At 41.6% G+C, this 17,125-nt stretch overlaps 1 protein-coding gene across 2 annotated transcripts in view; it reads right to left on the bottom strand.

Annotated features, from left to right (window-relative positions):
* EXOC2 (exocyst complex component 2) overlaps window positions 1–17,125 on the bottom strand; it is a 156,313-nt gene that overhangs the window by 56,668 nt on the left and 82,520 nt on the right. For both annotated transcript variants that reach the window (XM_082664804.1, XM_082664805.1), the window contains exons 12-17: window positions 13,422–13,547; window positions 8,679–8,803; window positions 3,047–3,112; window positions 2,716–2,873; window positions 2,227–2,348; window positions 1,064–1,125 (exon numbers count right to left, since the gene is read on the bottom strand). In XM_082664804.1, the coding sequence (XP_082520930.1) occupies window positions 1,064–1,125; window positions 2,227–2,348; window positions 2,716–2,873; window positions 3,047–3,112; window positions 8,679–8,803; window positions 13,422–13,547 (659 nt within the window). The remainder of the gene's footprint in view (window positions 1–1,063; window positions 1,126–2,226; window positions 2,349–2,715; window positions 2,874–3,046; window positions 3,113–8,678; window positions 8,804–13,421; window positions 13,548–17,125) is intronic.

Genomic DNA, 17,125 nt, shown 5'->3' on the forward strand with positions numbered 1-17,125 from the left:
ACATGAAGAAATGTCACGGGGTGGCTGCTCCTCAACAACCTGAGCCCCACTACTTTGTAACTGTGAGCAAGTCAGACCGTTTTATCCCACTGTGCCTGTCTACTAAGGTAAGGCAGAAACTGCTGGGGCCAGGATTGTGCTCTGCTGAAATACTACATTTTTTCCAGCCTCCGCTGCAGACAGGGGTAGTAGGCACGTGGACAAATTATGGCCAATTAGATGTAAGCAGAGTTGTCCGTTGTGGCTCCTGGGAAAATGCTGGACTTCCCTGCTGACAGGAATAAGGCTGTGGTGGCTGGAACTGCAGTGGCCATCCCGTGTCATGAGGCCATCCTGAGAGAGGAGCCACACTAAGGGTCACAAAGCAGGAGTCGGAGGAGCCCTGGACACTGCCCGTACTACATGACAAAGCTGCCACACCAGTCCCAACCTCTTTAGTGGGGGAGAAAAAGGAAATGCCCTCTTCTTTAGGCCACTGAATGTTTTAACCTTGCCTGACACCCACATACAGGTTGCTGTGGGATCCATGGGACAGACTCAAAAACACGAGAACTCACAAACTCTAACACTAATACTATTTTCAAGGGGATTCTGAAAATCTCAAAGCCCCATCTGAAAAGATGATTATTCCAGAGCGAACAGACCATGGTTTTAACTGCCCACCTGACCCCTGCATGCGTCTGGAGAAGTTCGCTGTTGCCTGTTTTGCCTTAGGGCCCAGCAACAGCACTGGTTTCCTATCGTGCTTTTCTGAAAAATTCAAATTGCTGGGTAACTTAGAATTACATTAAAAAATGTAACACAACAAAAAATAGTTAAGAGTCACAGGATGAAGAAAGATCACTCTAAAGGGGGATCCACTGTTTTTACTCAGTTTTAAATACCTGTGGTTAGTGTTAAGCAAAAATGACTCTGAGAAGGAAAACTTTAAGAAGTTTGCTTCTGCATTTCCAGAAACGTTTTAGAGTTGCAATAGAGAGCATATGCTCATTATCAAAATAAATCAATTATTTTGAATATAACAGACACTAATGATTAATCACCAAAAAGAATTTAAACTTACTAGGGACGTCAGGCCTTCACTGTCGACAACCCAGTCTTCCTTTTCAGCCAATCTCTTTACTTCTAGAGGGAACACAAGTACACGAGCGCGTCTTATTATAATTATCTCACTGAACTTCAGAGAGATAAAAATGCATAAAGGTTATGGTTTTTAATTGTTTTATGTAAGTTTGTAAAAAATCAGTGAAAGTAGGGAGAGAATATAATTCTGGTAGACTCAAGGATGTAAGTGTGTATCACTCACTGGATTTTTCTAATACAACATTAATGTAAATAAAATTGTCTACTGTGTAGCCCAATCTGGAGAATGCTGGGCTAGGTTCAGTGACAGCTTCAGACAACAACTTAGTAGTTACTCAGCACTCCTGATAATATTAAACAGGTACAATACAAGACACACGGCATTTCCCCCTAAGATTTCTGATGACCAAAGTGGACTCTCTCTCAGTCCTGTATGCTCCCGATGATGACAACGTGATTCCCACGGAGGGAAGAACACGACCAGTGCACACCTGAGGGCTCAGCCCCGACCCGGGCCAGGGGCCGGTGCTGTGCAGACACAGCCTTCCTACAGCAAAGTCCTTGGGACAGATACCAACGGCTTGTGCCTTTCACAACAATATTCTTGATTGTTTTTGAAAATGTTTAATAACCCAAAAGGCTGCTTTGTAAAGATAACCTTCGTTGTTTATGACTATATGCAGAAATCCTGAAAACTCTATAAAAGTATAAAGAAAATGAACACCTATAACTTCTGCGGCAAAGAGAAACTGTTAACAGTCTTTCTTCTGATTTTATGCTGACATTTCTAAATTAAAAATTTTAAATATACATATATATATTTTCAAAATTGGGATCATACTTTTATACACATTTTATATTCGACTTTTTCCACTTAGCATTTTCCATAAGGATGTTCTTATATCCTTAAATATTTTTCAAGTATACCCATCTTAATTTATATATGGTCTGGCATCTCAAAGTAAATAGATTTGAAAAGTTTCAAAAAAGGAAAAAAGTTATATTGAGCAGCTAAAGACAGTCTGAAATACTCAGATTTCTATCAGAGCATCTTTAATGTTTTTAAGGATTTGGAAGCTGGAAAGAGGTGGCATGTGCAAATAACTGTTGTCTAGCCAATGTCATCAGTTTTTCTCAACATACCTTCCGCTGTGTGCTGCAGTGTGACCACCACACAACGCACTCGAAGGTCCAAGACGAGGTCCTGGATCGTCTGTAACAGGTCATTAGGAATCTCAAGGGCAGTCAAGGATTCATAAGTAAGCCTGTAGAACAAACACAGCAAAACAAATGTCAGCAGAGCAGGATCTGGAAGCAATTCCAGACATCATTTTGGCCATCCCACAACGATTCACAATGGTGCTTATAAGCTACAGCGTTATGTTGAAAACATGGGGAAAGTAAGCCCATTCACAGGGATATCACAGTGACACTGAACTAAACAATGAAAAAGGTGACATTCTCATCAGACAAAAGCACCAGCAAGGTTTAAGAGCTTAGTTATCAGGTGACACACGGGAAACAGTGGACACAAAAGCAGACAGTAAAATTCTGTGTTGAGTGTATTAAAAATCATATCCACACTGAGTGTGTGGTGTTTCCTCCTTTTCCGGAGAACGCGCCCACATTTACCTCAGAGTCTGGATGGCGTGAGCGAGCCCCTGCCCAGAGAGCTCGGCCTTCACTTCCCAGCCTCTGCACTGCCGCCCTCCGCCCTCCGTGACGCTGAGCGGGAGCAGGGCCCCCCGGAGCAGCTTCACCAGACAGTGCATTACTTCCTGGATCATTTTCTAGACAATGATGAACAAACAAAACTACATTAAAAGGTATCAACTTGATTAAATCAACTGGAAGAGTCGGCCTGCACAAGACAAATGTCTTCAATGTACATCAAGGTCTCTAGTCACTTTGCTTGAGAAAACCCTACCCCAAGAAGAAGTCTACATACCTATCCTTAACTCACCTTAAAATCATTTTGTCTTTGCCTTACATTCTTTGATCTTTCAATGTGGCCTGACTTCTCAGCAGTCTTAAAAATTAAAAAAAAAAATTAGTTGTCTTTAGAAATAATTTATAAAAAAAAGAAATGCTTTAGCAGTTGTATATAAAGAAAGCATGAAATATAGTTATAACTTGATTAAAAGGAATGTATAAGAAGTAATCTAAGTTTCTGATTAAAGGATGACCAATTAGAAAACCCTTCTTATTCCAACAAGAAGCTATTCATCTTCCTAAAACCTTTAAGTACAATTCTCATAAATAAACCTAAGTATTAAACTGAAACTTTCTGTAGGTGAATTTCACATGCTGTTTTCATCCACAGTTTTCTACAGCTAAGCCTACGGGCATTCAGTCCACAATGCCGCTCCAGCACCACTTCCCGGGCAGTGGGTGCAGAAACGAGAGGAGCAGAAGCTCTGGACAAGTGTCCGGACGCCTTTGGACACCCCGCTCCACTCCTCCCGACAGTTCTCGTGAACGTGAGCATTAGCGCTGGCATTTTACTTTAAAAAATTCCACATCACTGCTCTTCATCCAGGGGCCTCACAGTCTAATTTAGGAGGGAATGTATTCTAGAATTGGTTGTTATCTGTTTACTGATAGCCATGTTTTCCTCTGATTTCTTTCTCCTTAATGTGTAGAAGACCACTTTACACTGATTAAATGAGAAATCTGTTCCACTGGATTTCAGTTAACTTTTTATTACCAAATTTTCTAACAACTAAATATTATTATACAGAATGTCCTAGCAGAGCAAACTTAGGGAACTTTCCAAAGGAAGAAGTAATCACAAAATGGTACAATGTAAAAGAAAATTCAGATACTTCACCAACATAATGTAAAAGTTACCCTTTAAAGGTAAAATACTGGTGTATTTGGTTAGAGAACTTTTTACTTAGGAACAACTGCATTATAAATAATTATGACATTGATGCCAAGGTTAATTTTAAGATACTTCAAGGTATGCTATTTCTATTTAAGGTATAAGCTAGAGAAACAGTGTGGAGAGTTGGTCTACAGGATCAACACCATTGACGGGAAGGAGTAAGACAAGGATAAGGATTGCTGACGTCTTCAACAAAGTATCAGACACCCTGACAGAAGAGGCCAGCACACACAGACACACACACCTCTTCCGGAGCTAATTTACACTTATCGTGCAGCTTTTATCATTTTTTTCTTTGTAGAGATGCGCTTTTAAAAGAATTTAAGTTTAGTTTTTAAAAAAACTAAACCCCAAATTCACAATAATAATTCAATAAGCAAATTTCTAAGTTCATTGGCCAACAACCATCAAAATTCTTTGTATATCAGGATTTACAGAAATTGCTTCTTTTTAGGACAAATGAGAAGTAACTGAAGCGCTTTAGAGCTGCAGTGAGGCATGACCAGAGGGGCTCATGTCGGAGTTTGACCAGCTACAAAGACAAGAGACACAGGGCAAGGTGTGGGGAAAGGGGTGGAGTCCCCTGCCCTCTGCAGGTGGGACACTCTCCCCAACCTCCACGTGCCCTTTGGGGGTTTTATGAAGGCTTCATTAAGTAGACACGATTGATTAGATCACTGGCCACTGGTCACTGAACTCAGCCTCCAGCCCTTCTCCCAGAGGTCTGGGGGTGGGACTGAAAGCTCCTACCCTCTAAACACAGGGTTGGTCCTCCAGACAACTAGCCCCCATTCTCAGGTGGGAGACACTCATTATCACAACAAAAGGCATCTTTTACCACTCCTCACTTAGGAAGTCACAATATCAAGGGTGAGCAAGATCAAATATATACTTCTTATTATAAATCTCAAGATCGCCGTTCCAAATTTACACCTCCAGCCCAAATCTTTCCTCTGAGGTCCAAATTTGAATTTCAGGTTGCCTACTTGGTGTCCGCAGAAGGCCTGGGCAGAACAAGGTGAAACGGTGGTGCTTCTGGGTCTGGAGTTTGCTGGCCTCCAGCTGGGAACTGCAGGGTCTCCAGCGTGCTGATTGCGGACTTTGGGGCTTGCTACCCTCCACAGTCACATGAGCCAACTCCTTAGAGTAAAGCTCATTCTCTTTATATACACGGTTGGAAACAGAGCCAACACCCTATTGGTTGTTCTTCTGAGTCCTGGCTCACTGTGCTGTGGAGGACGGATGGGAAGGGCCTCTGGAAGAAGGTGTCATCTGTCCCCGGGAAGGGTCAAGCCCACACAAACCTGCAAGTGTCCCGTCAGATGGGGTCTTTTCTGGTTTTATCTGCCGTAGCACCTAACGCTGAATTTTTTATACAATGGGCTTGTTCAAGGGGAAGATTATTTCACAGTCCTTTCTTTGTTCTGTGAAATATTTTTGAATCAAAAGAGTGAAAATCAATTGTTTGAAAAACATCATACCAAAATTTAGGTTAAACTTTGCCAGAACAATTCTGCCCACCAAACAGGTGCTAATGCACGCATGATGACACCTACTGGACAGAATAACTATTTAAACATCGAGGGCCTGTCTCCAAACACAAAAGAAGTGGAGAGGGTAGGGGAACTACCTGTAAGGCATACCTCTTGCAATTGTTAAAAAAATCGTTATTGTTTTAATCTGATGAAGAGTTGAACATCTCCAACATGCTGAATTATGTACACTTTGCCCTACTTTTAAAAGAAAATTTAATTTTGGAACAGAAAGGACACTGTAATTTACATACTATGAGTTATGCAATTTTTTAAAATGCTGATTCCTAAAGTTTAAAAATTATTTGGATACTTTAAAAGTTTTCACCTCAAAATACACTACATTTAAAATATATCTAAAGGTAAAATCTTAACCTACTATTAACCATTTTGCTAGCTAAAAACCTTAACTCTTTCCTGCACACACAGACCAAAACTACTTTGTGGTAAGACCAACGGCTAGATCGCACTGTTTTGATTCACATATGTTACCTCACATGGCCTTGACTGGTCTGAAGAATTATTTGTTAAACTGTTGGAAACTCCATCTAAATCTTTTAACAGATGAACTCGAAATAAAACAAAACAGTTTTACAACAAGAAAAAATAAGAAATTCCAAGTAAATTGTGTTTAAATATTAAGAGAGCTTTCTTGTATGAGATTGAAACCCTGGAACTCTTCCCAATATTAATTTAATTAAGTCTCTGGATCTCACTCATGACATGATTGGCACCCTTTCCTAACTCCTCCATTCCTTCCACTGTCCTCTGGTGTCTTTCTGGCTTTTCAATAGAGAGTCACTTAGTTTAAAAACATGCCCAAATCTGTACAGTGAATTACACTTAATAATTATTACCATAAACTTTTAAGAAAAGTTTATGAGTATAAACTGTTGGAAATTCCACAGGCACACCCAACTCAGCACAACTGATCACAATGATTTTCCAGTGCTGTGACTCCTGAGCTCATTTATTCCTCATCTGCAACCGAACACTTCATCTAGACGTTTAGACAACTAGGTATAACCTGTGAGAAGGAGAATACCGTCCCTTTTCACTAAATCATCTCAGATCAAAAAACCCTAGAAAGATGCAAGATGAGGCAACTACTGTCCATGCGTGGGGGCCACCTCCAGACACCGCTCCAGTTGGAAGGAAAACACTCGGCTGGAAACAGAACTAGGTTTCCAGACGTTTCCTGGGTTCTGCTCCTTCACACGTGAGAACCCGCCTTGGCAACGTTCAGCACGTCTCTGTTCTACATCAGCCCCACACTTCTCACCACTACTAAGCTTTGTTCGTGAAACACCTACTGTGTGCCAGGCCAATGACACTTCAAATACTGGAATAAATATTTACTCCAAATAATAAGAGCAAATTCTTTTTTATCTCCCCGACACGGTTATAAGCACTTCACTTAATATTAACTCATCTAATTCCCAAACCATCCCCCTGGAAGTAGGCTGAGAAGTAACGGTATCTGCCCAAGGTCACAGCTAGTAAGCAACACACACTGGGTGTTCTACTCTAACCCTGGCGCTCTGCAAGAGACGCCCTGAACACAGCTGTCCAGGCACTGGCATGGAAGCACCTCCCCTTTCCAGTCTCACAAGAGCTCTGCTTTAGAGGGAGCAGGTAAGAGGAGGAGGGTACAACACGGCAGGAGCGGGTGGCTGTCCCCCACTGCAGCAAAAGGCAAGAAACCCAAACCTTCCCCACCACAGAGGCCGCCACTCTCATCCAGCTGCCATGAACAAAAATGCGGGCTGATCGGGCACGTCTGAAAGCACAACGCTGAGAAAACTCTTTTCAGGACACCTAAAGGCACTCTCTTCTTCAGGCAGCAATGAAGGCCAGCCAAACTCTATACATATTTTATGGAAGACTGACTTTCTCTGCACAGTGAACTTTTTAACAGAGCTTTTGTAAAATAACCAGGTAATACAAAATGGACATGAAAGAGTTGTGAGGTATGTTATTTATTGCTATAATATTTGAATGTGTCAGTAACTGATACACTGCTGAAATTAATGTAAGAAAAAAAGAGGGATAACTCATGCTTAAGAGGCAGGTTTTTCTGCATGAAGGAGTCTGTTGTTTTGCATGCACTATTGTTTTTCTGTTTTTCATGTACTAAGTAAATTTTATGGCTTAGATAACTAACCTTTCATTTAAACAAACATCTAGGGATCTACCACGTTAAAAGGAAAAGAGATAGTGGCAAACTTCTTTAATAGCAGCATGAGCATGTATCCATGGTCAAAGGAGACTGGATGGATCCTGGAGAACCAAGACACCCACCACCTTCTGTCAAACTGCAGAGGTGTCCTTGGTGTAAAAGAGCAAAAGCGGTTTTGTGCTGGCAAGTGCACTAGCCCCAGGAAGACCCCGCCTCTCCCAGCTTCCCCAGGGCTGTGAAGAGTCTCCTCGGAGATACGAAACCAGAGCTGTCTTCTCCTGAGCCACCACAGCTCCAGGCAAAGGGCCTCAGAGTCTATATTCTGGGACCTGGAGGCCTGTCATGGGCACTTGACGTGAGACACCTGAGTGACGAGTCCGAATCTGTGTGCTACGCACAAAAGTCAAGAGTCGTTACTTTACGCTCGTAATTTCTGTGCTCCAATCATACATGATTAGGACACTAAGTACACGTGCAACTTGTGAGAGTGTAAAGCCTTAAACAACTTCTCCAGGCTGATCACATAGGGGCCAGAAAACAGGATCTTTAAGTTCTTTCCAACTAGGAAGTTCCCTCTCACTTGAGACCCACGTGCAAGATGCAAACATTTGATCCCTGTTGTATCACCTGTTCATCATCAATTGCACGACAGTTTCATCCACCACATGGCCTGACTGGCATTATACTCAATTCAGATTCTTTTATTCTTTAAGCCACTGTTTCCCTGAGCACTCACCCCTGCCTTCTGAGAGAGATGCTCACTGTTCTCCTTTACAATCAAGGACAGTGACTCCCGGAAGAGCTGAGTAACTTGTTCAAGGCCATACAGCTATTAAGTGTTAGGGCTTTACAGCATTTTCTACTAATCTTAAAACATCTGACAATACTTAGAGGCTTTGGACTTCTGAGGCTTTAAAAAAGTCACTTCAAAATCTAAAATTTTTAAGACGAGAAATCCACGACTTAGCTACAACTATAGTCAAATCTGTACACATACCTCACTGAAAAGGCTTCCGTTAACATATGAAATCCAGAGTTTCCAGAAGTTGGGCAGCTGACTTAAAACAAGCTTGGTCAATTTTTCAACAAATGCCACCCGGTGGGGAGTTTGGTATCTCCATGCTAAAGAGGAAAAGAATAAAATACTATTAATATCCTTTTGAATCAAGACTAAAAATGCGTTTGAACATACTGCTGCTCCCCCACCTAAAAACGTGCCCCGTGCTGTCCCACTTGGGCTGCAGAGCTTTTATCTGCTGATAGACCAGTATGTCCTTTTCCCACCAACTACCAACGCCTGTGGCGGCACAGTGAGCAGAGGGGCCTGCTTGCTCAGCGGGTCTGGCGGGGCAAGTGGGGAGTGGAGGCAGGACAGGAGACCTTCACAGAGGAGGGGTTTCGGCTTTCCAATCCTGCTGCCTTCAGGTTGTAACTCAGTGGTGGAAACTCAGTAAGGAATCAAATTATCATAAAGGGACATATTCAAGCACAGTCATGTAATTAAAAACTCCTCCCATAACAAATACATTTAACAGAAAGTAAAAACACTGAAGTCTCTTGGATAACACATCATTTAACGCAGTTATTGTAGAAAGTGGGAAACAAGGTCTGACAGATTTCTTGTGGGAAGAGTAAGTTCGAGGGAATAAAGGTGAAAGTATTAGGTCTGCGAGCACCAACTATTTCCCAATCCCCCCACCCTTTATCACCTACAGACCAACTCAACATGGACTGACACGAGCTGCTTTCCAACGGTGGCAGTAGCAGACCTGGTGTGGCCACAGCTCCAGTATCACAGGCCAAGGACAAGGCAGGAGACAGGACAAGATCTAAAACCTGAAGCTTTAGAAGACCCACCTCATAAGGGTGCAAGCAGACTCTTACACAGGATAGTCCCCAAAATTAATTTCGAAAGACTAATTTTTTGAAAATTAGTTTCAAAAGATCCATGCTCCTGCAGCCGAACTGATCTCCGGTTTGCATCCCCTGCTGGGAGAGCTCATCGGGCTCCCGAGCTCACAGATCCTCGGCCAGGTCTGCGGGGAACACGTGAAAGTGACCCAAGCTGACGAGTCCCCCTTGGTCTGAAGTTGCGACACCCAGGTGGCTCTGTGTGCGCACACGTCCTGCACACACACCGTCTGCTCCCAAGAGCAGTCGGCACAGAGGATGCCTCCACCCCAAGGGAAAGAGGGAACACTGCCTTCTCACCACTTAAAAAGAAATCTTTTTAAAAACCACAAAATAAACAAATAGGAAGTAAACTCAGCTTCTCTCTTGTTGAATCCACTAATTAGTAAGTATTCTGGGCTTCCCTGGTGGCGCAGTGGTTAAGAATCTGCCTGCCAGTGCAGGGGACACAGGTTTGAGCCCTGGTCTGGGAAGATCCCACATGCCGCGGAGCAACTAAGCCCATGCACCACAGCTACTGACCCTGTGCTCTAGAGCCTGTAAGCCACAACTGCTGAGCCCACGAGCCACAGCTACTGAAGCCCATGAGCCTAGAACCCATGCTCCGCAACAAGAGAAGCCACTGCAATGAGAAGCCCGTGCACCGCAAAGAAGAGTAGCCCCCGCTCGCCACAACTAGAGAAAGCCGGCGTGCAGCAATGAAGACCCAAGGCGGACAAAAACAAATAAATAAATGTATATAAAAAAAGAAAAAAATTAACAAGTATTCTATGTGAAACGATTTTATGATGGGAAAAGTATCTGGACAAGTATAAATAAAAACAAACCAATTCCAAAAGGCTTCCAAAAAGATTCTGGATTCCATTGGCTGAATCTTTCTATAGCAGATAAACTGATAAAATGATTTTGTCTGAATTCCCCTTGGGATGGAGCGTCCCCGCCAGAGGTGCACACTGGCTGCAGGGCCGTGTTACCGAGGGGCTGGCACTCAGGCACCAGGGCTCTCGGAAAACACACGGGCTCCTGCAGCCTCCTGCCCGGTGACAGGGAACAATTCTGAGGGTCATGTGTTTTTGATCTTTTTATCACCAGCAGATTCTTTACACCCACGTGTGTATGTGTGTACTGAGAGCCCTTTCCCCTTGTTCCTTCTAAGCCTACTACATCCAAATTCTGATCATTATAACTAAAAAATGATTTTGGATTTTCTTTTCTTATTGATAAATTCCCACATGCTCTATCACCGAAAGAATAACTTTAAGAGTTATCTCCTAAGACTGATGAAAAGAACTACGGGAATATGGCAGGAGTATCTTATTTGTCTCATAGAAGTCATAACGTAGGCTTTTTTTGATCACAAGATCAAGAATGAGCTTCCTCAACTTTATTCACAGCTATTGTTTACTGCAAGCAATCCCTCATAATGTTCCAATTTCAGTAACTCTGGAGAAATTAAAGCTGACTTACTTTGCTTTCACTTCTAGCCATGCTGGAGTAACAAGGGCTGGATTTAACCTCTGGTGGTGAACAACTAGAAAACTGTGGGGCGGGGGTGGGGGTGGGGGAATATCTAAACAAGCATTTCATAGGCAGCACAAGACTGTGATCCCTAAGGGAAGGGGAAGTGAACAGGTGGGGAGCCCACAGCTGCTCTGGATTTCTGCCTGCCATTTCTAGACAAGAGAGGTCAAGGGAGGAGGAACTGAAGCAAAGCTCAGTGGGCTTTCGGAGTTGGAAAGATGGAGTTCAGGGCAGCGGGGGTGAGTGGATGATACATGGAAGAGTTCTGGAAAGGAGGGAGGAACTACGTGGGAAAAAAGCTCCCAGAATCCACATAAGAGTCTTCCTAAGTCATGCTCATGTCCAGTGAACTTCACAGCCAGGCAAAGAGCAGCCAGGGAGTAGTAAGGCCAAGGGTTCCCAGGAATCATACGGGAGGGGAGCAGTCCTCCTGAGTGACCCCAGGCCATTCAGGAGTGGCCTCAAGTCTCCCTGGAAGGTAGGCTACTGCTCCAGCAACTAACCACAGGCCTTGGATGAATCAAACTTATTTGCAAGTAACCGGTAAAACAAAGTCTCACACTCTTTAAAGGAAGAGAACAAAACCCCGACACTCAACACTGAACATTCCCAGTGTCTGAGAAACAATGAAACATGATTAACCAGGCTAAAAGGGGAAGGAGAATCAGAACCAGAAACCAGGGAGAAAACTAGTCAAGAGTAACAGAGCCACAAATGACAGAGAGAGAATTAACCTGTAAGGACAATGTTCAAGTAAAGGAAAACATGAAATAATGAGGAAAGAAAGGGAAGATATTTAAAAGAACCAAATGGAACTTCTAGAGATGAAAAAGTACATGAAACTTTTACATGAAACTTCAGCTTAGATGCTGAAGATAAAAGATCAGAGAAGGCATAACAATTAACTCTACAGTGGAGCACAGAGTGGAGAAACTGGGGTGGGGAACAGATCCTCAGTGATCTACGGGATAATCCATTGGCTTAACATACATGCAGTTGGGATTCCAGAAAAGGAAGCAGAGCAGAAAGATATCTGACAAAATGATAGCCAAAAATTTTGCAAATTTGATGGAAATTTCCAGAATTAGATAAAATTGATGCAAGAAGCTTGACAAACCCCAGGCAGGATAAATTTGAACTGTTCAAGATGATGTAATTCATTACAGTCAGCCTCAAGTATAATTTCTAACTGTTTTAAGCCTGTCAGCATGTCCACGGGTGGTAGTGAATCACATAAGGGCAAGGAAGGGGTGTGGAAAGGGTTTTCACAGATCATGTGTCATCCTACTCATTAAAGAAAGGAAGTATTTTTTTGAAACTCAGGTGGGCTGCACTTCAGGGTCAGGCCCTGCTATATCTGCTTAGAGGGCTACACGGTACCACAATGTACAGAATCAAACAGTTCTGCTCTTTCCAGTGTTTATTCTAGAGTTTGGTGGGCTGGGTGGAGAATGGAACAGGACAAGAAGAAGCCACACTGACAGTTATGGAATCCCTTCATTTAGTGCAAATGTATCATTTGATTTTAGTGCTTATGATGGACATTCATTCATATTACTAATAGAACTTTAGAAAAAAAATCTCTACTCCAGTACTCAGAAGAATAATATGAAATACTTTGAAATAATCTTTAGAGGTATTTGAACTTAATAAGAAGTAAGGTATTTCTATTACCTTATTTGCATTTCTTATATCTATTATTGAGGTTGTAAGTAACCAGTGACTAACAGCATCTAATTGGTACACAAAGGCATTATAACCAACATGTTTTGTATCTCATATAGGTAAACAATCAAAAGATAAATGTCAACCTCAGGAAGAAATGTAACACAGTTACAACTTGAGATGCCTTAGCGTAGAAAAAATGATTAGCAACTAATTTATGGGTAATAAACAAACAACTCTTTTCAAACCAAATTTTAAAATTCATTAAAAAGGTGTCTACTATTTTTCTGTACTGACTACAGAGATTCACTTTTGTTGCAACCTTCATCCTAAAGACGTTCTCAGATAATTTTTTCTGTGGCATACTTTTAAAAATTCAACCACAGAAATGTGTTGAATAACACTGACCTGTGCCCAATGAAATGACTTACTAAAAAATCAAATGGCATTTCTTTAATGTACAATGTAAAATTCATTTTAATTATCTAAATTTAATTACTGTGTAGTTGCTTAAGTAGAAGGGATGATGGCTGGTAATACTCAGCAGCAGTAACACAGGTAATTATGGAATTTTCCAAGAGAAAAATGCTGGCTATTACACGAGTACAAATTTAAAAGATACAGGTGGGAGGGAGACACTCACCGTCATCTCGACCAGGCTGAAAGCTGCTACCCCTCTTCAGAGACGCCGTCTGGCCTAGATGACCCGGCACGGAGGCACGCACATCGCCGTCCAGGTCCAGCGTGGCGCTGTGAAGGCCCGGTGGCCCTGGAAGAGAGAGGCAGCGTTTCCATGGACTCACAGAGCTTACTAAGTGATTTAATGGACCTCTTCTCTGAGAGATTTCTTGCTCAACCGTTCCATTCTTTTTTTTAAAGAAGACATCTACTAAAGTAAAACCAGAAATATTTTCTCTAAATAGCTTTTAAAAGTCACTCCCACCATACAGATTTGGAGGATTAAATCTATTACTCTGGCTTAATACAGACAATGTAACTTACATATCATTTCAGAATGAATGTTCAGCAAAACGGAGGGGAGGGGGTTCCATAAACACAAAAATCAGGATGAAAAATTCTTTTTTGAAAAGCAACTTGGCACTTGGAAAGGAAGGTACAGGGTTTAGTGGAGCAGACTTAACAGCATAAATCTTTGACTTCCCCCTTAAAATTTGAATCTCCAAATACCACAACTTCTTTCTTTGCAATGTGGGATGTGATTTCTTATTTCTATTCCCACTGCCAGCCACCTAGTTGGGACCCTTTTCACCCCACACTGTTAATATTCTAGAAGCCTAACACTTCACTAGAGAATGTCAAGACATTCTCTTTATTGTCCTGGATTAATACCACCAAAATACTGCTATCTTGATTCTCTTCTCAGAAGTCTTCCAGAAAACCCTCAGAATTCCAACCCAAATTATCTAAGAACCAGGAAACACTTTTTCTAAGATGGTTCTCCAAAGTCACCAGGAATGGAATCCCGTGTTGCTAATCCTGTTAGTGAGAGGCTGGCATTATGGGTAGAATTCGCCTTGTCAGCCTGCAGAGGTGCTATAACCAGCACTCTGAGCTCTGCGGCTGAGCATTCAAAGACCTCCAAAACAAGCTGAATTCAATAAACATTTACAGGGTGCTTACGGTGCAGAGGACACTATGAAAATGCATCTTTCATTTTCCTGCCTCACTTCCTACCCTTTTCATCATCCTCCCCATCCTGTTAATAAACACAAGTCGCCTCCTGCTCTTCCAGCTCAAAGTGCTGTCTACTTTCCCTGCCCTCCGAATGAACACCGTCTCATTGACTCAACATTCTGCCTTCTGCTGTTCATTAACAGTTCCAGTCAGAAGTTCTCGGGGATAAGGATCAATATTAAGTCTCTGTCCACAGCTGGATCTTCTGCATATAATTCCTTCAATATACACTGAGTGACTGATACTAAATTATTCAATAAGAATGCTCTTCCTTTGTTTTATAACTTAACAGAATATGAAAAGCTTATAGATTTGTTTCCAAGGGCAAAAGATGAAACCCATTTATAAAATAATGATTTTATGCCAGTGATAGTGTCAGTTATTCAGTAGCATCAAACAAGTCTTTACTGAGCCCTCCCACGTGCCAGGAATTGCAGGCCCCTGGGATATGGCAGTGGGTTAACAGGTAAAGGCCTGTCCTCAAGGTGTTTACATCCTGGCAGTGGAGGCAGAAAATCAAGACATAAGTGAATACAATATAAGCAAAGAGTCTGCTTTCATGGCTCCTCCCATCATGAGCCACTCAGCATGATACAGTATGAGCTATCTCCCCGCCTCCTCACAGATTCTACCAGGCAGGTTTTACAGAAACAGAAACCAAGTCATTTGAACAGATAGTTTCAGTGGAACGGCATTTTATTAAATACCCACGATGTTTCACCTACTATGCTAAATGCTTTATTTACATGGACTTCTACTTCGGAACACATTAAATCTAGGATAAGACTTGTAGAATTCAATATTTTAAAATAGCAAGAAAAATGAGAGTTAAGAAAACACATAGATGAAGAAATAATATTTTTTATAATTGATTTTTTCCCCATCTCAAAGAGGGATTTGTGTGGAAGCTTTGAAGATTTATGACATTTTCCTCTGAAGTTTACAGAGTCACCACTGCTATTAATTGTAGAATTCAAGAAATTAATATCAAAATATCAATTTTCTGACATAATTTAAAAGGAAATGTAGGGACTTCCCTGGTAGCACAGTGGTTGGGAATCTGCCTGCCAATGCAGGGGACACGAGTTCCAGCCCTGGTCTGGGAGGATCCCACATGCCACGGAGCAACTAAGCCTGTGGCCACAGCTACTGAGCCCGCATGCCACAACTACTGAAGCCCATGCACCTAGACCCAGTGCTCCACAAGAGAAGCCCGCGCACCGCAATGAAGAGGAGCCCCCACTCGCCACAACCAGAGAAAGCCCGCGCGCAACGACAAAGACCCAACGCAGCCAAACACAAATAAATAAATTTATATAAAAAAGGAAATGTAAAAAAGCCCAAACTTGGCACCACATTAAATGTTTGTATAAAATGTGTAATTTATGTAAACATGTATATTGAAAGGTGCAAGAAGAGAATGCTTTAATTCAAAACGTTATAAGTTACTACCCTTGAAGGTTTCAGGACTACAAATTTTTGATGAGAAGGAAAACCTCCTAGTTTCCTAAATACACACTGTATACCATTCCTACAAAAATATACAATGATCATTAAGTAGATCCTCAGAAAAAGTTTTTCCCCGTAACAGGACTACAAATTTTTGATGAGAAGGAAAACCTCCTAGTTTCCTAAATACACACTGTATACCATTCCTACAAAAATATACAATGATCATTAAGTAGATCCTCAGAAAAAGTTTTTCCCCGTAACATTAATTTAAATGCATGATATTAAGTCCTGTATAGTTTAATTTAAATAAACTTGAATTTATTTTTCCCTTTAATGGCAGAAACTATTAAGAACATGCGTTCCTTCTATTAGAAACCGTATCATCATTTTCTACGATATCAGGAAAAGAAAGCTTACCAAGAACTAATTTCTTATTTGGAAGTGTCTGTCGAATAGCAGCAAGGACAGCACAGTAGCAGGGAGAGGACGGCCCCCAGACCCTGGGGACAGATGCGTCCGTGGGCGTGCTGGGCCAAGGGTCCGGCAGGTGGTGCCCTGCACAGCCCGGGGACCAGCCGTGCAGTGGGAGCCCGGGCCTGAGCCCAGAACTCGCTCTCCTCTAACAGACTGCTCCTTTCTCTGGTCAGAAAAAGTCTTGCAATGAGTAATCTTATGGGGAATTAGGAGGATTGTCCTTTGAGGAGAAAATTAATGAAAACATTTAAAATCTCAGTTGTCAGAAATTATTTACTATCAAGTGTCAAAAAAAAAAAAAAACTTGAGGATTCTGACACTCCTTTTAAACTTAAATTACATGACGATATTTATACCCCACAAAATTATTACAAATATGAAGTGCTTCTGATGATAAACAAACATTATTATAAAAGAAAGAAAAAGATGAAAAAAAGTTTCTGTAACATAAAATCAGCAAAAGGTTTTAAAATATAAGAAATCCGTTCATTTGCTCTTGACTGTTTTACCTCACAATACGATAGCAGTACCTCTTGATATGTTTAAGAGAAATGTTATATAAAATATACTGTTATAAATGAGAGTAACTAGGAAGTTTCATAATATCATGCTCTTATTTATGTGCAGACCATACACAAATGAAAATTATGTTACTTCGTATATTTTCCCTGAAAACACTAAATTATCTGTCTGCCCTGATATCCACCTAAGGATGGTGTTCAATAC

This window comes from Grampus griseus (assembly GCF_964374135.1).
Source record: "Grampus griseus genome assembly, chromosome: 10".
Lineage (NCBI taxonomy): Eukaryota > Metazoa > Chordata > Mammalia > Artiodactyla > Delphinidae > Grampus > Grampus griseus.